This window comes from Gossypium arboreum, chromosome 3, assembly GCF_025698485.1.
Source record: "Gossypium arboreum isolate Shixiya-1 chromosome 3, ASM2569848v2, whole genome shotgun sequence".
NCBI classification, from domain to species: domain Eukaryota; kingdom Viridiplantae; phylum Streptophyta; class Magnoliopsida; order Malvales; family Malvaceae; genus Gossypium; species Gossypium arboreum.
The window spans coordinates 65,916,703-65,939,028 of record NC_069072.1 but is presented as its reverse complement, the minus strand read 5'-3'; the positions used below and the strand labels follow the sequence as shown (position 1 = coordinate 65,939,028).

Here is a 22,326-nt window from a genome sequence, read left to right as displayed (position 1 = left end):
GTTTTCCAATACTTTCTTTGATGAGGAAAATTGAAATGTTGTTTATTGTTTTTAAAACACAATTAGGTAATTTCTTATAAAACTATATTATACAAAATATTAGAATTCATAATTATAATAGTTTAGAGAATTTGCAATTTGTACCCATTAATTTGAATAACACTAGACTAGTAAATATTCAAAAACATTTTAAATTTCATAAATTCCATGCTTTTCCCAAAGAATATACTATATAATTTATAGTAGAGTTGGTTGCTAAGGTTTTTTTTTTCTTTCTGACATCTGCTAAATGAATTTACAAAATAAATAAAAAATTAATTATTAAACGAATATATTAAGAAACACAAAAAATTATATAAATTAGATTCCATTCCTTCATATTTGTTTGGAAAATAGAAGAAAACTTGTGCGCACATCGAAAGAATATTAATATCCTCTTTTCGTTCTTATCTGGAAAAAAATGATCTATTCAATTTTATCATGTAACAAATAATATTTTTTTATTTTAAATGAAAGTGAAATGTACATACATTCTTTTATATGATCTTTAAATATAATTCTCTCCTTGAAAATCACCCTATAATTAAAATATATTATCTGACATTAATATTTATTATAAATATTATTGGTTACTACTATTTCGTATCTTATTTAGGGCTAAGTCGAACAAATTTTAAAGGCGAATGAAATTTTAATTTTTATAGTTTATATTTTTATAATTTTAAAGAATTAAATTGAATTTTTATAATTTTAGGAAGTCAAAATACAATTTTATTTTATTAATTTAAAAATTAAAAAAATTCAAAGACCTAAATATAGAATTTTCATTTTAAGGGAGCCAGGCTCGCTAACCCTTGTATCTACCTCTGATCCTATTTGTATTGTCATTTTATTTTAAAAAATTAGTACGATTACAGTCTTGAAAACAATCATATTTATTTTGAACGTAATGAAAAACAATAAATAAAATTTAAGAGATGTGCCCAACCTTAAATTCTTTTTTTTATAATTATTTTGATTTCTTTTATATTTTTAGTATATATATTCTAATAGCTTTTGTATTTATATTTTGTTCATATCTTTTTATTATGTCAAAATCGTATCTAAGATATTTATATTTAGAGTGTAGTATATTAATAATGTGTTAAATAAATTTGAAGTATATTATACTTTCGAATTACTTTTCATATTTTATGATTTTATTTGGACAATGAAATACAAATGCGATGATTGCTATTCGAATTATAATTATTCGATTACGCATTTGGTTCTAGGTTCCCATTGTTATTCGAATTGTATTATTTATAATTAAAATTACATTTATTATTTTATAAAAATGCATAACGTAAAAAAAAAAATACCAATATTAGATTATTTACTAAGTGGTCTCTTATTTATTACCATTTCATATTCCAATATGTGCTTTGTCAGATTATCACTCAATCACTAATCAAAATTCTCTCACCTTTTTGCTTTACCTAACTTTCTACAAATTAAATTTTATTCCAAATTATTATCAATATACACACATCATAAGTAAATAATTCTTACAACTTTGAATTGTAAGATGATTACTCTGATTAGTACGCTAACAATAAGATTCCTTTTATTCCATTCCCTTTTCTTCTGCTTAAATATTTTATAATTTTATTATTTAAAAATAATAAAATATTCTTTTATTTTACCGGTTCATCTATTACCAGAAGATCAAACACGTCACTAATTCTTGATTAAATGGTTTCTTTTATTTTACCCCTCCATCGCATCCCATTTCGAGTATACATATTCTTATTATCTTTAGCATATAATTAAATTGTAAATATAGCATATACTAACGGCTAAATTAGAAATGCATGTTGACAGATGAATAATGTGTCGTCCTGCATATAGTATTTTTTTTTTTATGGAATCGTCCCGCATATAGTTAGGTAGGCTTACCTCCATAAAGTATACATTAATGCTTCTTTTTTTTTTTTTTGGTTCAAACACATTATTGCTTTAATAATAAAGAAAAACAAAAAACATGTATTGCTGAACAAAACAAAAGTATAGTTATGCTTAAAGTTGGAAAGTGGAAATTGTAATAAGTGGCTTTCATTTCTTTGAGATTGAATTTTGCCATTTAACAAGTCTATGTGCATATCCATCCCCATCAAAACTCTTAAAAAAATCTTTATAAAACGGAGGGAGTTAAGCCCCATTGTCTCGAAAAAAAAAAAATCATCCTAAGAATTAACATAAAGAGGGATAGAAGAGAGAGATGGAGTGGAGATCATGCTATTTAGACATGGTTTTAGTGCCGCTAAGTTTAGCAATGAGCTTAACTTATCATTGGTGGCTATGGCGTAAGGTTCGGTCTCAACCGCTCACAACCATCATCGGAACCAATGTCAGGGGTCGACGCTTTTGGGTCTCTGCCATCATGAAGGTTCTCTCTTTATTTCTTTTTACATATATGTTTACTTAATATCTTTTTATTACATCATGCACTTGTATTGTTTCATTAATAAATCACATGATCCAAATATTGACCAAATAAATCAAAAATAGATTTTTGTCTTAGTGTTTAGTTTTATTTCAACTTGATTTTTATTGAATTGACTTGGGTTAAATATATTTAAACTTTTGATTCAGAAATTAAAACTATTTTATTTAAATTTAAATTTAAATTTTTATAATAGAAAATAAATAATTTATTTTAAGTATGGCTAAAAATGTTAGAAATATAATATATATATATATATATATATATATTATTTTAGTTTTCAACATATCAAAATTAGGAGAATTCGGTTTGTGCTTTTTGAAAAATAAAAATATTGCACAATAATCGTGATCTTTCCAAATTCGATGTGAACCAAATCATTATCGCCCCATCATCCAATATAGTTGGTATCTCTAACCAGTGTGCCGAAAGGATCCTTAATTATATTTGCTGCAGGGTGAAATATATATATTTTAAAATAAATAAATTTTGTCTAACTAAAATGGGCAAATAATAAAGCTTGTGTTTTTCCAATACTTTCTTTGATGAGGAAAATTGAAATGTTGTTTATTATTTTTAAAACACAATTAGGTAATTTCTTATAAAACTATATTATACAAAATATTAGAATTCATAATTATAATAGTTTAGAGAATTTGCAATTTGTACCATTTAATTTGAATAACACTAGACTAGTAAATATTCAAATAACATAGTAAATTTTATAAATTTCATGCTTTTCCCTAAGAATATACTATATAATTTATAGTAGAGTTGGTTGTTAATTTTTTTTCATCTACTAAATGAATTTACAAAGCGAAAAAAATTAATTATTAAATCATTCTAGTGAATATATTAAGAAACAAAAAGAATATTATATAAATTATATTTCATTCCTTCATCTTTGTTTCTCATCTTTGTTTCGCAAATAGAAAAAACTTGTGCACACATGGAAAGAATATTAATATCCTCTTTTGTTCTTATTTGAAAAAAAATCCATTCAATTTCTATTATGTAATAAATAATTAGTTTTATTATTTAAATGAAAGTGAAATGTGCTTTCGTAACATACATTGTTTTATATGATCTTGAAAGTGGACGTAGTATAAATATTTTATACAATTCTCTCTCATTGGAAATCACCCTATAATTAAAATATATTATCTGACATTAATATTTATTATAAATATTTTTAGTTATTACTATTTCGCATCCTATTTTGTCATTTTATTTTAAAAGATTAATATGATTACAATTGTAAAAATAAATTTAGCCCAACCTTAAATTCTTTTTCTTTTTAATTATTTTGATTTCTTTTATATTTTTAGTATATATATTCTAATAGTTTTTGTATTTATATTTTGCTCAAATCTTTTTCATTTTGTCAAAATCGTATCTAAGATATTTATATTTAGAGTGTAGTATATTAATAGTGTGTTATATAAATTTTAAATATATTATATTTTCAAATTACTTTTCATATTTTATGTTTTTATTTGGAAAATGGAATACACATGCGATGATTGCTAGAGAGATACACAATTGCTAGAAACACCCAGGTGAGGTAAGAGCTGAGAGGTTGCGGTCCAACTACTAATCCAACAATATATAAAAAGCCAACTTTTGCTTTGCACGTCACTCAAATAAAAAGGCTTTCATAGTTTTTTCTCCTTCCAGTTTATTACTTCATTGATAAATCAATTTCGATTTATTTTCTTTTTTTCCTAGAAATATATATAATTTCATTCTTTTTTTTTTCCTAATTATTAGTTAGAATATACATAATTTCATGCAATTGATTTAATTGAATAAGTATGATGCATGTGGCTTGCAGGACAACGAGAAAAAGAATATCCTAGCAGTCCAAACGCTACGAAACACCATAATGGGATCAACCCTAATGGCCACAACCTCCATCCTTCTTTGCGCCGGTCTAGCTGCCGTAATCAGCAGCACATACAGCGTCAAACGACCGCTCAACGATTCCATCTTCGGAGCTCATGGCGAGTTCATGGTGTCTCTCAAATACGTCACCATCTTATCCTTCTTTCTCTTCTCTTTCTTTTGTTACTCTTTGTCGATCCGATTTATTAACCAAGTTAATGTCCTTATCAACTCTCCCCAAGACCCGGCTTCTGTCATCACTCCCATGTACGTATCGGAGTTGCTCGAGAAAGCGTTCATCTTGAACACTGTCGGCAACCGGCTTTTCTACACCGCACTTCCGCTACTACTTTGGATCTTCGGGCCCTTGCTTGTTTTCCTTTGCTTTTTTACTTTGATCCCTGTGCTTTACAATCTTGATCTTTTATTAGGGTTTAAAAAGCAAGGGAAAACTGAATCTCAAATCAGTGGATGTGGGGATCGTGAATCAGTGTAATATTGTATAATTTGTTGTAATCTTTCTTACATAATGTTAAATTAGTAATGTAGAATTAACAGACCAACTTCGATTTTATATATGAATCCGATTGCGGCTATTTATTTGGTGTCAAGTTTCTACCCGACAACATCTGAGCTGCTATTTAGGAAGCTGATCATCAACAACTCAGTAGCTCATGCATATAGAAGATTGAGAATTACGGATACAGACATATAATATAAGGACAAGATAACATGAAAAATTTTAAAATTTTAGAACATGAGTAGACAATAGGCACCAATAAACATATTATTTATTTAGGCTTTGTTTACCGATTATATTAAAAAGTATTATTCAACCTAAACCTTAGTTTTAAATTGAAAAAAAATTTGTAAACAATCAGTTTTTAAACTAAACCTTGATTTTAAATTGGGATTTTAACCCAAACCAAAATTTTTAGCTTTAAAAGAACTTTTCAATAAAGTTGCTTTTTGTTTGCCATTAAACCTTTCATTTTACAACATCATGCCTAAAGTTGACATTTTATCTTCTCAAAACTACTTTTTGACATCAATGATAAACAATATCAAAATTTTCGAAAGTAATTTTTAGAAGTCCCTTTTCCCAGCTTTTTTCAGAAACACTTTCCAACCTCAATGGTAAACAAGACCTTAATAATGTACAGCAAAAAAATAAAATTAAGACTTATAAATTTAAACATTAATAGGCATAAAGCTTTAGAAATTTTAAAGTTTGCTTTTGAATATAAAAGCATTAACTTTACTACCAAATATTGGATGTAATGGTAAGATACATAACACTTTTAAAGAGAGAACTCAAGTTTGAATCTTGAAGAAGATATTGTTGGGAGGGACGACCACGAATCTAAAAGCAGAGACACACTTGTAACATTCCAAAAATTCAGGTTAGTAGAATCGGGTAAGAAAATCGAGAGTTAGTGAACCAAAAACCGTAATTAGGTTAAATAATTAAATTAAATAGGAAATATCAAATAAAATGAAATATTAAAATAAATAGAATTAAAAATTAAGATTTAGAAATTAAAATTAGGAATTTGAGAAATAATTCAATTAAAATGGATTTTTAAAATGAGTTCAGATTTGAAAATAACTTAGAAAATAAATTTTAATTGAAAGTAATGACTTAAATGAAAAAAGGGAAGAAACTAGTGGAGGTTAAATGGACAATGACCCAATTTTTGAAAATTGGTTGCCTATTTAACAACCCCCACCGTTCCTTCCCTCTCATTTCTCCCTTCATTCAAAATTTTCCCAAACACCAATTTAAAGCTTTTCTCCTAAAATTGATTCGTCCTTATTGATTTTCAAGCTTTCCAAACATGAATTCCTCTTTCAATTTCAAAGGAAAATTAAGTTTTTATCCTCAAATTCTCTATTGTTCTTCACACGTCCTAACTCGAATTTGATATTAAACTTATCGTTTCCGTCAAATTGAGGTGAGATTTTGACTTTTTATGAATAAACTAATTATGTTGTTATTTCAATTAGAGTTATAATTGATTTGATCAAGATTTGAATAGATCATTAGGTAATTTAAGCCAATTGAATGTTTTCCCCTTTCAAATGATCACACAAGCTTTATTTTTTCGGAAAAATTAGATCCATGTAATTAGAAATAATTGATGGCTTAGATCCGTAATTAGATGATATTAGGATGTATGGATTTGAAATTTAAGCTTAGCAATAAGATTTGAGGGGTTAAACATCTATTTCAGCAAAATTAGCTAAATTTTCAATATTGTGAATTTGAGGCTTTGACTTGTGATTTTGGGATGATTTAGTTGTGTTTGCTACTATTTGTAATGTCTTTGTATTGTGTTTGATATCTATGTGAAGTGCCAACTTGTTTGGAAGCCTTTACTAGCGAGGACAAAGGCAAGCCAAAACTTGTTTGAGCTTTGTCTTTGAGGCAAAGTTTGGTGAATGTGAGTGGCCTGGTGTGCTACGATTACTGCACAAATCAATGAGTTAAAGGGATACTTAGGTGATCTAAACACCTAGTCTAATTCCCAAGAGAAAGGGTTCCTACTTGATCTTGATATGTTACAAATAAAGCCTACATGAGTTATGGTATGTGTAAGTGAGTGATATGAATATATGTGTTGAATATGTCTCTGAACATGCCTTGAACAACTGGTTTTATGTACACACATCTAATATGAAAGTGTATTTTTATCAATGAGCAAAGTGTTTGCACTTGAAATGCACTATGTGAAAATATAATAAGTGTTTGATCATGATAAGTACGATATGTGTAAGTGTGCATAAATAAAAAAGTGAATGAGTGAAATGGATATATTGACCTTGTGAACTTTTGAAAATATTGGATATAGTTGGCATGCCATAAGATTTGAGTACTTATTTATATGCTTATTATTGGAACATGTTTGGAGCGATAAGGGAATGTAGAGTATTGCTTCATTCATTGGGATATGTTGGTGTGTTGGAGAGTTTTAGCTTAATATTACACTTACTTAGGGCATGTGGGATCTTTTGAGTCATGGTGTGTTGGAGATCTAAGTATCCAATGGAAGGTATTTGTATACATTTTCATATTCACAAGTTGCCAATTTATAAACATGATATGGCATTTGAAGATACTAAGTGAATAGTTGTTTAGCATGCTTGCTTTTAACTTTTGTTTTTGTGGTTTCTTATAGTTTATTGAGCACTCATTGAGCTTATTTAGCTCACACTCTTTTGTGTTTACTTTTGTAGAGAAATAACTTGAGTGATGTGGTGAAGTGAGCAAGTGTGTGATCTCAAGGTAAAGCATTTTGATTGTGCATGTGAGTTGGTTAATAAGGGATGGTAATGTGGGTTTATTTGGGGGACTAGACTTTACTTTTGTTTTGGTTTGTAAATGAGCTTTCAATGGACTATTTAAGAACTTTTATAATTGGTTTGTGGATGTTTTCATTTCTTCTATTGATGAATTATGTGACACCTTAAATCTGACTGGGATGGTCTAACTTGGATTTCGAATGTCACATTAGCCACCTAGGTGGCTCTCCATTTAAACCACCACAAAACACACCAAGCGACCAATCACACCACACAATTAGTCATGGAATATTTAATAAAAACCTAATATCATGCTTTTGTTCTGCTACTCTAATCAACAATCAACAACAAGACTAATTTACAATTTAATATTTAACAAACAATTACCTCGAAAACTTTAGTTAAACATACATGCATGCAGTAGGGTATTTTTTTAAAAAGGGCTATATTTGTAGGGACTTTGAAAACTGTTTAGTTCAAAAACGTATAATTAGATTTAAAACGTAATATATAGTAATATATTGAGAAAAACTCCATTTCAAAAAGTTTAACAATAATATTGTAGGATTGGACGTATAAGTCTTATTTTGGAAAATGTAATAAAGCATATCGCACAACCTCATAACATTATTAATTAATTAGTTAACAGACATTTAATAGTTTACATGACTTGAAGAAATTCTGTGTTACATCTCATGCATACGAAGCCCATATTTATTTCCAAATCACACATAAAACACCTAAGGCTTACCTCGATGACTAGCGACTCTTCAACCTGCACTTACAAGTTAGTTGAATAGTTATTCAAACCAATTATCAGACAATCATAATCCATCATTGAATCATCCATATAACGTAATAATAAAATTTTTAAACCAAATAATTAAATAGTCCATAGTGTCCAATTACAACTCAACAATTATAACTAATTCTAATTATAAATCCCATAATTTGGTCTTGCATTGCCTTCCTCATTTGGGTTGGGAACACATCAACATACCCATGTATAGCCTTTTTATGGATCATTTGAATAGCTCACTTCCATACCTCCTCACATGCTATATCACTGTAATGTTATAAAAGAGAGGGTGGGCTTATTGAAGCTCAATAAGTGCTCAAACATACTACAAATAAACACATTAGTTATGTTAAAGGGTGACAAACTATAACAGTTCACATATTATTGTAGTCTACTCAAAATAGTAACTCACACGACACAATAGTTCTCACAAAATTAGTAGTGCACATATAATAAGTAATTTACATAAATTGGGCATAACACATAAATTATCAATTTGCACCAAATATCTGTTCCTATGAAATAATAGTTTTTACCAAATGATAGCTTATGTAAAATAATAGTTCGTATGAAATATCAGTTCATACAGAATAACAATTTATGCAAAATAACAGTCTATGCTCCATCATAACTCATATATCTCAAATAATGATAAATTGTCATTTTTGTGATTATGAAACATATAGAGGACTCTATCACTACATATAAGTGGACTCTATCACCACATAGTGGATAAATGAATCTCCTTATAACGCCTCACTTTTGGACTCAAAAAGCCCTACGCTGTCTCTGATATAATTGTAGCACGAATATTCACACTCTCTGAATACACCACACTATCTACGGTGAATGGAGCTATACTCGACATTCCCTTATCTCTCCAATGCATCTCTAGGCCACAATGTCCATTGTAATAAAAAGGGTGAGTACTCACAATCCTATGGCATGCCAACTATATCCAATGGTTCTATATGGTCACAATGCCAACATATCTTTTTAATACATTCACAACATTCAGTATAATAGGGCTTGCAATTAAGCAGAACTCACAGATTATAACACAGTTCGCAATTCACAATTCACAATAGAGCATGGTTCGCAAATAATATAACTTTCATGCGACATATATTGCACACATAATACAATTCACATATCATTCATGACATTGCTCACATAAATCATTTTTTGCATTTTTTATTGAACATAGGGCACGCAATAGCGTAATTTACATACAATACAACTCAAAATCTCACAATACACAGTTTGACAAATTACTACAGTTCACCAAATTAACATAGTTCGCTATAATAATATAATTTGACAAGTTAACATTGTTCACAATATAACATGGTACACAAATATAATTGGCTTGCACTATAGTTGAGCTCGCACGTAGCATTTCACGATAATATAATTTTGCACTAATCAAACTCGCAATATCATAAAACTCACAATTCACTTACGGGTTCGTGCATGTATAAATGTGCATTATCAATAAAATCTACATATTATAGAAGTACACTTTATATTATTTATTTATTTTATATCCATTCACAAGCATTACAAAACCTTATACGAATATATATTACCTATATATACATACCTATTGAGTGACCTTTGTCTCGTCAAATTTTAGCATACATTAAAAGTCCCATATACATTTATATATATTATATATATTTTATATATAATAAAATCCACACATATATATTATATATAGCAAAACCACATATATATATGTACTATGTATATAGAAGACCCACGTAGATATATTATACATATAACACCCATACACCGAAATATATATTATATATAACACCCTTGCATGCATATATATATTATAAACCACGATCATTTATATTATATATAAATAACAAAACTTCTATACATATCTATTATATATACACACATACCTTTTAGTACTTTAACTCACTTTTAATATTTAGCTCACACACAAACGCAATAATTAGATGCACAATTCACACACATTTATCACGTCAACTACATGGTTCATAGCTATGACCTACCTATTTTATTCTTACAATTACATGCACATTTTAAATTCATGCATTTGGCTCATTAAAATTGCATAACATGCATACCCAACACTCAACAAAATTGCAATTGTTTGCACCAGGGGAAATCAAGGTTCGCATATTAATTAAGCAGGGGTTCGCATATGTTACATTAGCATGTGTATTGGAATGTAGTATATCAAACCACTCACCTTAGTCAATACCTCTTGCACAACAATGTCAAATAAACTTTTCTTTCCCTTTCGCATTACTCATGAAACCTCCCAACGAATCCGAAACTTTGCATACACCTTAAATGCAATATAAAATCATTTTTAGCATGCCACATCCTGGAAACTCGGTTAGTAGAATTGGACATTAGGTTGTGGGTTTGAGAGAAAAATTAGATTTTGTGTCATAGGAATTAAAATAGGATTAAATAAATAATTAGTTAATAATAGTGAAAAATAATTAAATTAAATAATTATGGTATTAATAATAGAGGAATTAGTAAAATAATAATAAAGACTAATTTGAAATATTGGTTAAAGTAGAGTTTAAATGTGTAAATTAAAAACTTGCTGTTAAAAGGGGAGCTATTAAAACAAGGGAGAATAGGGGAGGACTTATAGGGCAAATAGCCCATTTTAAAAAAAAAGGTTAGTTGGCTATAGAAAACGACACCCAACGTCTTTTTATTTTTATTTTGTTTCGTCCATCCTTTTTTATTTTTAGATTTTGTTAGATCTAGATTGGAGAATTTTCTTTCAAAAATTTTTGCATCTCTTATATTTTCTTGGAATCCAAACACTTTTTATTCCTCCCATTTTGCAAGAAAATCACTCTTTCTTCTCCAATTTCTCACCTAAACTTAGTTTGTTTTTGCTCAATTGGTACAAATTCATGGTGGTTTTCAAGTTAAAGGTAAATCCATTATTTTCTTATGTATTAATTTTTATTAGGTGTTTTTAATTTGAATTTTCATAGATTTAGGTAAGAAAATTAAAGATCCATGGTTTTAAAGCTATTTTTGCATAAAAAATGGTGAATCTCATAATAAAGAGCTAAGAGATATTTCTAAAATGATTTGTACTATATTTTGATGAGATTTTGTGGTTTACAAATTTAATTTATCAAAATCTTTAAGTAATTGCATGAATTAAATGGTTTTCTTTTGAGAATGAGGATGAATAATGTTTTTTCGAAAAAATATTCATTAAAGAAATTGAGCAAAACTAGAGATCTAGATCTATAATTAGACATAAGTTAAGGGGTTAGAGGGTAGAAATTAAGGATTTAATTAAGTTAAAAAGAAGAAATTAAGCGAAATAGATTGTATGAAATAAGTCAAATAGGTATGTGTGAGTGGAGAGTCGTTGTATGAACACAAAAAGATAAGTTAGATTGTTTTTGAATGATTAGTAATATGTATATTTTTGTGTGAAGCTGAAAACATTGGTGGAGCCTCAACAAACTAGGACAAAGGCAAACAAACAGTTGCCTAGTTCGACGAGCCGTGGTGAGCTAAAAGCGAGTGCTTTTGTATGCCGTGTTTTAGGATGAATTGCGAAATCTAGAGAGTTGAAATGTGGCTTGCAAACCCCCACTTATGGCATGCGAACCTTGACTTCTTCCTTGTGCAAATCCTTGCAATTTTGGTTGAATCATTGAGTATATACACTATGCGATAGTGCAAAATGCATGAACTTATAATATATATACATCGACTTTATTTTGTATACAGTATATATATTATGGGTGTTATATATGTAACGCCCTGAATTATTTAATTTTGTTTTTTTGAATTTTAACATAAATATGTATCTGTTTCAGTGGTTAAGTGCTCTGGATGTGTGTTTAAGGTCTTAGGTTCAAGTCTCACTTTTGAAAAATATGTTATTTTTTATCCTACCCTTATCCCTCTTAGGTGGGCTTATGTTATATTTTGGTAAGCTCATATTAGAATGAGCTTGTTGGTTGTTAGTTTGCCTAAGGTCTCGTATTTGAACCCCAATGTGAGCAGAGACAATTATTTTTGCTTCGGTTGTGTTGTAGAGGTTTGATGGAAGTAAAATTCTAAGGTAGTTGGATGTGGTTAGTGGGTAGGATTCTGGGGGATAAGGTGGTTAGTTGATGGAGTAGGGATTTTGTCATTATTTTTTATTTTTTTAATTTTAATTTAGTTTTTTTCTGTTCCCTAAAATTTCCCCTATTCTGACTTTTTTCTCTCTCATCCATTCTTTTCCCTCTTTTGAGTAAATTTCCTTCTTCCCAATTTGCAATCTTTGATTTCAATTAAAATCGAGTGTTATTGTCGATTGATCGACATTGTGGTTCATTCGTCATCTTCTTTTGTTCCAATTTTTGAGTATACTTCGTTTCAGTAAGTGGGTAGGTGTAGCATTGCTTTTAGTTGGTGATTCTTTTTTATGGTGTTTTGTTAATGCCATTTAGGGGAAGACCAAGGGGTTCGGGATAGTCCGTCGGTGACTTAGTTGCGTGGAATTGCCATTATTCGATTGAAGGTAAGGGTTTGGTTGAATAATAGGTTGAATGGATTGATTTGGTTATGGTTTTAATAGTGATTTAAGCAATTGACTCAGTGTATTAATGGTCAATTTTAGGTTCTAGTTATCTCGGGATTGCTTTCGCGTAAAAAATGAACTAGGTGTGTAATGAAAACATGAGGAAATGAGGTTCGGTGAAAGCCGAAAAAGTGGCATGTCGATACCACACAGGCGTGTGACGGGTGAGTGTGTGGCCATGTGGGTCACACAAGCTAGGCTAGTTTGAGTGTGTGGGCCCATATGGGCATGTGGGCCCAAAATTCTAAAATTTTCGCTAGGGTTACATACGTCGTTCCGATCTAATGTGGGCCTTCCATAAGGTCGGTAAGGGAAAAACAAATCCTAATGTATGATATCTGCTATTCTGGTAGACTGATTTAAGCATTTAGAAATTGATATGCATGATTTGACTGGTTCGTAATAATATGTATGTTATCTATGTATAAGCATGCAGGACATGTTAGTTTGTTATATTTGTTATTTGTATCTATGTATGGGGTGAGATTTATATATGTGGAGGAAGTGTTCTATGAGGCGATATTTCACCGATATACTGACAACTTGACTACAACTATTCTGATAAGTGTCGTAAAGACACTATGTATTGGGATGGGTAGGTGTTTTACACATGGTGTGTTGGGATGGTCGGAGATGGTGTGTAGAGGATGGGAGTAGGACTTTGCATATTTTTATGTTCTGATAACCTGATTCTGATAAAATTTGATTCTGTTAGGGACTTATGTCTGCTTCTATTCTAATATACTGAGAAATCTGAGTTTATGTGTTCGTATGACTCTGTTAAGTTACACACTGAGTTTATGAAAACTTACATCTGTTTGTCTGTTTTGTTCAGATAATCCTCAGACATAGGCGGGTCGGTGTGGCAAAATCTCAACTTCGCGAATGGGTTAACTAACGATTTTTTTAAATTCTGGACTATATTAAGATTTTTGTAATTTTGGGACTCTCTGGACTGTTTTTTTATAATTTTGGTTTTGGATGCGTTTTGATTTTTAAATTGTGACGTTTGGCAAACAATAGTTTTACACAAATAAATGTTTTTTGAAAATACAAGCGGTTTTCAACTATAACGACTTACAAACTTTCGCTGCAAATTTACGTTTTATTGAAAAGGGCAATAAATGACGATTTCATTAAAGAGTATAATAAGTTTTTTCAATTCTTTTAGTAATAATTAATACGAAAAATTTTAACATGAAAGTTTTATTTCAAAACCCTTCTTCGTAACATTTCTAGACTTTACCATAACGTTTAGGTTAGGTTTGGGGTGTTATATTTAGTGGTATCAGAGTCAGGTTACAAAACTCGGGTTGTGAATTTTGGGTTCAAAATTCTATTTGTAAAAAAACTAGTTTTTAAATAAAATTTGTTTCTTTTTGAGTAAGTATGTGGTACACCGAGTCTCTAGTGCTGATCCTATAAGTACTTTTGGACTTAGAAATATTGTAGTTAGAACTATCTAAAACTATATTGAGCCAGTTAGAGACTAAAACTTCTGAAAGAATTTTGAAACTTCTGATAAATGTCTGAAGCATAAAACATCTGCTAATAAACACTGAAACTGATGCATAAAATTTTGAAATGTAGATAAAACTTTGAAACAATGAGTGCTCGTGAAACGCGTGGTCGTGGTACTCGAGGGCGCGACAGGCGCCGTAGGGGGACTCAAGTTGATTCTTCTTCTTTAGGTAGTATGCTAAATCTGGATACGAGTGAGACTCTAGCTACACCTACTGTCGAGACTGGTCTCAAAGCCTTTCGACTAGGGACGACGTACTATCTCAAGCCATGTTGAGAGTTTTGGAGAGGGTCGTTGGGCCCAATTCTAGATCTTAGGGCCGTGGGTCGATAACTAAACGAATCTGGTCCAATGGAGCTGTACTACTTAGGGGTGTCACTGGAGTCGCCCCTATCATGGCCGAATAATGGTTGGAGGCCACCAAGAGAATAATGAATGATATTGACAGCACTCTTTAGCAGAAACTGAAGGGTGCAGTTTCTTTACTTCCTGACAAGGTATATCAGTGGTGGTTATCGGTTGAGGAGGGTACTCAGCCGGATCGTCTTAATTGGGATTATTTCAAGACCGCATTCTAAGAGAAGTATGTGGGAGCGAGTTATGTGGATGCTCGCAGACGTGAGTATGAGGCTGAATTTCTGTAATTAAGCCGCTATGCTCAAGGGATAGTGACATTTGAGTGTGAGAAATGTGTTCACTTTAAAGATGATTTTAGGTACAGTTTGAGGGTTTTGATAGCTCTGCAGAAGGAGCGAGAGTTCACCATTCCGGTAGACAAGGCGAAGATAGTCGAAGAGGTTAAGTACGTAGAGCGCCAGAATAGGGATCGTGAGAAAGGCAAGAATAAGAGGGATTCAGAGCCCTATAATTCTTTTCAGTGACCTAAGAAATAGGCTAGACTTGATTGGCCTTCTAGAGTGGGAGTTCTAGTTGCTCTTACTAGGGTTTAGCCATGCATTGATTGTGGTAGGGGCCATCCGGGCGAGTGTTGGAGAAGATTGGGAGCATGTCTACATTGTGGGTCATTGGAGCATCATATTAGACAGTGTCCACAGTGTTCTGATTAGATGCAAGCCTCAGTTCCGAGTTTTGTTTAGCCATAGAGGGCAGTATAGAAGTCGCATAGGGGCCGTGGTTAGGTCAGGGGTGGTAATGATTTGGGTAGAGGACAGAGAGCACTGGGCAGAGGTGCTAATCAGATTGAGGTAAGGCAGCCTGCGCTGGTATATACTGCTCGGTGACGAGAGGACAAAGACACCCCTGAAGTGATTTGTAACAGCCCAATTTTAGCTAAATCAGAAAAGTGGTTTCGGAACCACAAATATGATGCCAAAAAATTATTTTAATATTATTTTATGTGTTTATAGCATGATTGTATGCATGTGTGAAAATTTTGTGAGCTAATTTTATCGTTTAATAGCTCAATTAGAGAAAAAAAGACTAAATCGCGCAAAATGCAAAAGTTGCATTCTACTTGTTTAAAGTTCTTAATTGCCGTGGCTTATTAAATGAAAGGTCCTTAAGTTGATATTAGACCATTGATAGTGGGAATGGTCATAAATGGACATCCATTATGTGTTATTATATGTTAATAACCAATGATATTATAGTCAATTAGTAATTAAGTTATAATTTAGTAAAAACAAAACCAAATTCATTTTAATTCATCCTTGTTGACCACCAAAAATAGAAAAGAGAATAAGGGTTTGAAGATTTCATAATTTCGGCACTTGTGAGGCTTGACTGGTAAGTGTTTTGAGCTCAGTTTTTAATGATTTTTACGTTTTTGAAATCGTTGCTTAGTAATCTAGCTAGCCCGTACCTTAATTTTTGAAATTGTTAAATATTTTGAGAGTTTCCATTGCTGAATCCATGTGTTCTTTGAGGTTTGATGATAGTTTATGAAAGCTTGGTGATAGATTTTCGTGTTTGTAAAATGATTTTTGATGAAAATGTCAAATAAGGATTAAATTGTGAAATATGCAAATTGAGGGGGTTGAAATGTGTAATAATGAAAGTTTTGGGCTGCTAGAGGTCGTTATGAAATTCAGTCAAGCATGAGTTAAATTGAATTGTGTGAATTTTATGTATCTGTGAAACAAGGACTAAATTGAATAAATGTGAAAGTTTAGGGGCTAATGTGTAAAAATGCCCAAATGTGGTTTTTTGGACTAAACTGAATGAGTAGGTGACTAAATGAGTTAATTTTGAATACATATAGATCAAGAAAGAAAGAATTCGAAATTAGATCAAGAGAAAGGCAAGATTATTGAGTAATCGATCGGATTCGTTATTTCCGAATACGAGGTAAATTCTTATGTAATAATTTCATTATAAATGTATGTTTATGCTTTGATATTGCATAAAATGTGATTATGAGATTATGGATAATGTTTGAATTATGAATACAACTATACGGATGTGTTCGATGATGAAATCGACAAGTGAAACTTCCCAGTTGAACCTTAGAATAGTTTAGGATACTAGTGACATGTCATTAGGTTACTATGTTGGATACAGGCCATGATATCGACACTTCGGGTGCGGTTGATACCTTGATTTGGCTACGGGCCATGATATAGGTATTCTGGAGAGGAGTTACCTTGATTTGGTTACGGGACATGGTATAGGTACTCCGAGATAAGTTACCTTGATTTGGTTTTAGACCATGGTATATGTACTTATCAATTAAGATCCTTGAGTATCTGACTTCTATTCCGAATGGTTTAACGGGTAAAAGAAGTGACGTGGTTGAGAAAGAGGTTAGTACGAGGTGATACAGGTACGTACGGAACCTACTCGAGTATTAGATTGAGAAAGTTTAATAAGATGGTATTTGATCATGTTTTGAGACATGAGAAAGGTTTGCGGTTAATGTGATTTTGATTTGTTAATATGAAAATAGTTAAATTACATTTATTTGATGAATTGAGTTATTTACTTATAAACTTACTAAGCTTTTAAAAGCTTGCTTTGTGTGTACTTTCCCTGTTTCGTAGATAAATCAAAGCTAGCTCGGACTTAGGGATCGTTGGGAAACGTTATCATATTATCGATCACTTAGTTGGTACTTTTGAAGCCTTGTAATTATGGTATATGGTATGTATAGGCTAGTGTTATTATTGTATATTTTGTGTTATGGAATTATAGCCATGGGATTTGGCTTGTATATGGTAAAGTTGTGGGATGTGAATTTTGCTTATATAATGTGCTTATATATGCTATGTGATGTGCATGGTATGCCTTGTGAATTTGGTCAAATTGTTGTAATTGTTTTGATGGTTGGATAAATGGTGAAATGTTCATGGTATTGAATGGATTGTGAATTGGCATAATATGGTATGAGATTAAGGTATTGAATTGGTGTTATTTTGAGATTTGAGTTAGTTATTTTAAAGGATGAATAAATGTATGATGAAATTAGATGAAATGATGAATTTGGCATATGAAATCAATATGTTTGGAGTAGTGAATGTGTGTTGAATTGGCTAGTGTTATTATGGTATGAAATGTGCATGAGTTGATGATGTTTTGGATGCCTAAAAATGTATTGAAATGGTATAATATATCTTATTGTTGGAAGGCATTAAGAGGGTGAGGAAAGTGGCTTAAACCAAGCCCATTTTCACACAACTGAGGACACGGGCATGTAGCTCGACCGTGTGTGATACATGGCCTTAGTACACAGCTGTGTGTCCCCTGGGATACCGTTTCGAATTAAGTCAATATACCCTCCAGGTTTGGCATGGCCTAAACACACGGGCGTGTCTACCGATTGGGTGTGACACACGGGCTGGCACACGGACATGTGGCTGACTATGTGACCCAAGTCAGTAGCCCTTCCAGTTTTCACACGGCCTGACACATGGGCGTGTCCTCGATTGTGTGGTGCAAGTCAGTATTTATGCCTTGTTTTCACACGACCTAGACACACGGGTGTGTTTGAGGCCATGTGAGGCACACGGCCTATTCACACGGGCGTGTGACATCTATAACTTAGGAAAAATTTTAAGTTTTTAGAAATTTTTATATGTTACCGGTTTAGTCCCGAACCACTTCTAAAGCATGTTTAAGGCCTCGTAGGCCCTCATAAGAGACATTTTAATTGTGATGAATGATATTTGAATATAGATGCATAATGTATGAGTTATGTCTGATAATGATGTGTATTAATCGGTAATACCTCATAACCCTATTTTGATAATGAATACAGTTGAGAGGTGTTACATGATTACGGTTACATTCTTTATTTTTAATTTCCTTTATACTGCTTTGATATATATAGGGTTAACACACTCCTATATAGCTAGTTTTGTTTCTGGTAATTTGGAGATTCCTATTGAGAGTACTTCGGGTGAGATTTCTGTATTGAGTCCACTGGGTTAGTTAGTTTGGGTAAACAGACTGTATAGAGTTTCGCTGGAAGTACAAGGAGTAGTGTTTTTAGAAAATCTGATGGAGCTACTATTTGGAGAATTCGATTTTATTCTAGGAGTGGACTGACTGGTAGAGCATCGAGTTAGTTTGGATTTCACAACTAAAAGGGTAGTTTTGAGAACTGAGGATGATGTGGAAATTGTTATGATCGACGAGCATCGAGATTACTTGTTTAACGTAATCTCCACTTTAATGGCCGAAAAACTAGTTCGAAAAGGGTGTAAAGCATATTTGGCCTTTGTAAGTGTCTCAGTTTCTGGGGACTTTTCTATCAGGAACATCAAAATAGTGAGGAATTTTTTGGATGTATTTCCTGATGAGTTACTGGGTTTACCTCTGAATCGGGCAGCTGAGTTTGACATTGAACTTCTACTGGGTACAGCTCCAGTGTCCATCACTCTATACTAAAGGGCACCAAAAGAGCTTATGGAGCTAAAGGCTCAGTTTCAAGATGCTTCTGGATCGTGAGTTCACCCGTTCTAGTGTGTCTCCATGGGGGGCACCAGTTTTGTTTGTAAAGAAAAAGGACGGTACCATGAGAATGTGCATCAATTACCAATAGTTGAATAAGTTAACTTTGAAAAATAAGTACCCACTTCTAAGGATCGACGATCTGTTTGATCAGTTTTGTGGGGCTTCAGTATTCTCGAAGATAGATCTCCGTTTTAGGTATCACCAGTTTAGGGTTAAGGAAGCTAATATCTTTAAGATAGCTTTTGGAACTCGTTATAAGCACTACGAGTTCCTAGTCATGCTCTTTGGTTTGACGAATGCTTTGGTTGCTTTCATGGATCTGATGAACTGGGTTTTCCAGCCGTATTTGGATCAATTTGTCGTAGTCTTTATTGATGATATTCTTGTGTACTCTAAGATTGATGATGAGCATGATGAGCATCTTAGAGTAGTGCTTCAGATACTGTGTAAGAAACAACTCTACGCTAAGTTGAGTAAGTGTGAGTTTTGGTTGCAAGAAGTAACATTTCTAGCGCACATGGTTTCTGTTGAGGGGATTCGAGTTGATCCTGGAAAGATTGAAGCTATACTTGATTGGAAATAGCCTAAGAATGTTTCTAAGATTAGCAATTATTTGGGTCTTACGGGTTATTATCGACGGTTTGTTGAGGGGTTCTCATTGATTGCAGCTCCTCTAACTAAGCTTCTATGCAAGAATATTCTTTTTGTCTAGACTGATGCACAATAATTGAGCTTTGAGAAGCTCAAGTCTATTCTGACTCAGGCTCCTATTTTGATACAGCCTGAAACTGGTAAAGAATTTATGGTTTATACTGATGCGTCGCACATCGGTTTGGGATGTGTACTGATGCAAGATGGAAAGGTTGTGGCTTATGCGTCCCGACAGCTTAAGTGACACAAGGGAAATTACTCGATGCACGATCTTGAGTTGGCTGTAGTGGTTTTTGCCTTAAAGATTTAGAGGCATTATTTATATGGTGATAGGTGTATCATCTGCATTAATCACAATAGTCTTAAGTACATCCTTACTCAAAAGGAGTTGAACCTTAGGCAGCATAGATGGATTGAGCTTCTCAAGAATTATGATTGCAAGGTAGAGTATCATCTCGGTAAGGCCAATATGGTGACCAATGCTCTTAGTTGTAAAGTAATGTCTGATTTGAGGGCGATGTTTGCTCGCCTAAGTCTACTTGAGGATGAGAGTCTGTTAGCCGAGTTGCAAGTTAAGCTGACTTAGATTGATCAGATTTGGGATAAATAGTTGGGGATAATTCTTTGGTTCTATGTTTTCGTTAGTTTGAGAGTGGCAGTACGTCTGATTTTGGCCTGAATAATGATGGGGTTCTATGTTTCTGAGGACGGGTTTGTGTACCAAACGATTCTGGTCTGAGACAGTCGATTCCAAGGGAAGTTCATAGTAACCCTTATGCTATGCATCCAATAGAAATAAGATGTATCGAGACCTCTGGGAACTGTACTAGTGGCTGGGTTTGAAACGTGAGGTAACAGATTTCGTTGCTCGATGTCTGACGTGCCAGCAAGTTAAGGCTAAGCACCAGTTGCCTTCTGGTTTGCTTCTACCTGTTAAGATTCCCTTATAGAAATGGGAACTTGTGATGATGAATTTTGTTACTGGGTTACCTTTAACACTTACTAAGAAGGATTCTATATGGGTTATCATAGATTGTTTGACCAAGTTCGCCCATTTCATTCCGGTTCAGGCAGATTATTCTCTGTAGAAGTTGGCTAAGCTCTATATTTCTGAGATTGTGAGACTTCATGATTTCCAGTTTCGATAATTTTTTATAGGGATCCTCGCTTCACTTCTTGGTTTTGGACAAAGCTTCATGAAGCTCTGGGTTAGAGATTAGGCTTCAGCATTGCTTTCCATCCTCATACTGATAGTCAATCTGAGAGGGTGATTCAGATACTGAAAGATATGCTCTGGAGTTGTGTAATTGATTTTCGAGGGAGTTGGGAGGATTTCCTGCTTTTGGCTAAGTTTGCCTACAATAATAGTTTTTAGTCTAGCATCCAGATGGCACATTACGAGGCTTTGTATGGTCGTAAGTGTCATACTCCGTTGTGTTGGACTAAGTTGGGTGAACGATGGGTTTTGGGTCCTGAGTTGGTTTCTGAGACTAAGGACAAAGTCAGATTAGTTCGGGATCATCTTAAGGCAACTTCTGATAGACATAAGTCCTATTCAAATTTGAAAAGAAGGGATACCGAGTACTCTGTGGGTGACTTTGTTTTTCTTAGGGTATCTCCGTGGAAGAAAGTTTTGCAGTTCGGACGTAAGGACAAGTTGAGCCCTTAGATCTTTGAATCGTATCGGATTCTGAAGCATGTGTGATCGGTCGCTTATCAGTTAGAGCTACCTCTAAAGTTAGACTGTATCCATGACATATTCCAAGCATCTATGTTAAGGTGGTATTGGTCTAGCCCATCTCATGTTGTTTCTGTTGGGGAAATCGACGTTAGACCGGATTTGACATTTGAAGAGGAACATATTTAGATTTTGAAGTGAGATGTAAATATCTTTAGGAGGAAGTCTATTCCTTTAGTTAAGGTTCTGTGGCAGAATCATGATATTGAGGAAGTCACATAGGAACCTGAGGATTCGATGCGTCAACAATATCCTCACCTGATCGGATCAGGTAAATTTCGAGACTAAATTTTCTTTTAGGGGGTAGAGTTGTAACGCCCTGAATTATTTAATTTTATTTTTTTGAATTTTGACATAAATATGTATCTGGTTCAGTGGTTAAGCGCTCTGGATGTGTGTTTGAGGTCTTGGGTTCAAGTCCCACTTTTGGTAC

General features: G+C 32.7%; 1 protein-coding gene across 1 annotated transcript; it reads left to right on the top strand.

Moving 5' to 3' along the window:
- The first annotated feature begins 2,042 nt into the window (after nucleotides 1-2,042).
- On the top strand, nucleotides 2,043-4,965 carry LOC108466808 (uncharacterized). The gene is made up of 2 exons (XM_017767169.2): nucleotides 2,043-2,428; nucleotides 4,320-4,965. Exons 1-2 carry the CDS (start codon nucleotides 2,261-2,263, stop codon nucleotides 4,863-4,865), a joined length of 714 nt encoding a protein of 237 aa, XP_017622658.1. The 5' UTR covers nucleotides 2,043-2,260; the 3' UTR covers nucleotides 4,866-4,965.
- Nucleotides 4,966-22,326: the final 17,361 nt, after the last annotated feature.

What these genes read in the sequence shown, in the direction of transcription:
- LOC108466808 (XM_017767169.2), top strand. Translation starts at nt 2,261, where the DNA reads ATGGAGTGGAGATCATGCTATTTAGACATGGTTTTAGTGCCGCTAAGT. An exon ending in GGGTCTCTGCCATCATGAAG is followed by an intron (nt 2,429 to 4,319) that starts GTTCTCTCTTTA and finishes TGTGGCTTGCAG; the next exon opens with GACAACGAGAAAAAGAATAT.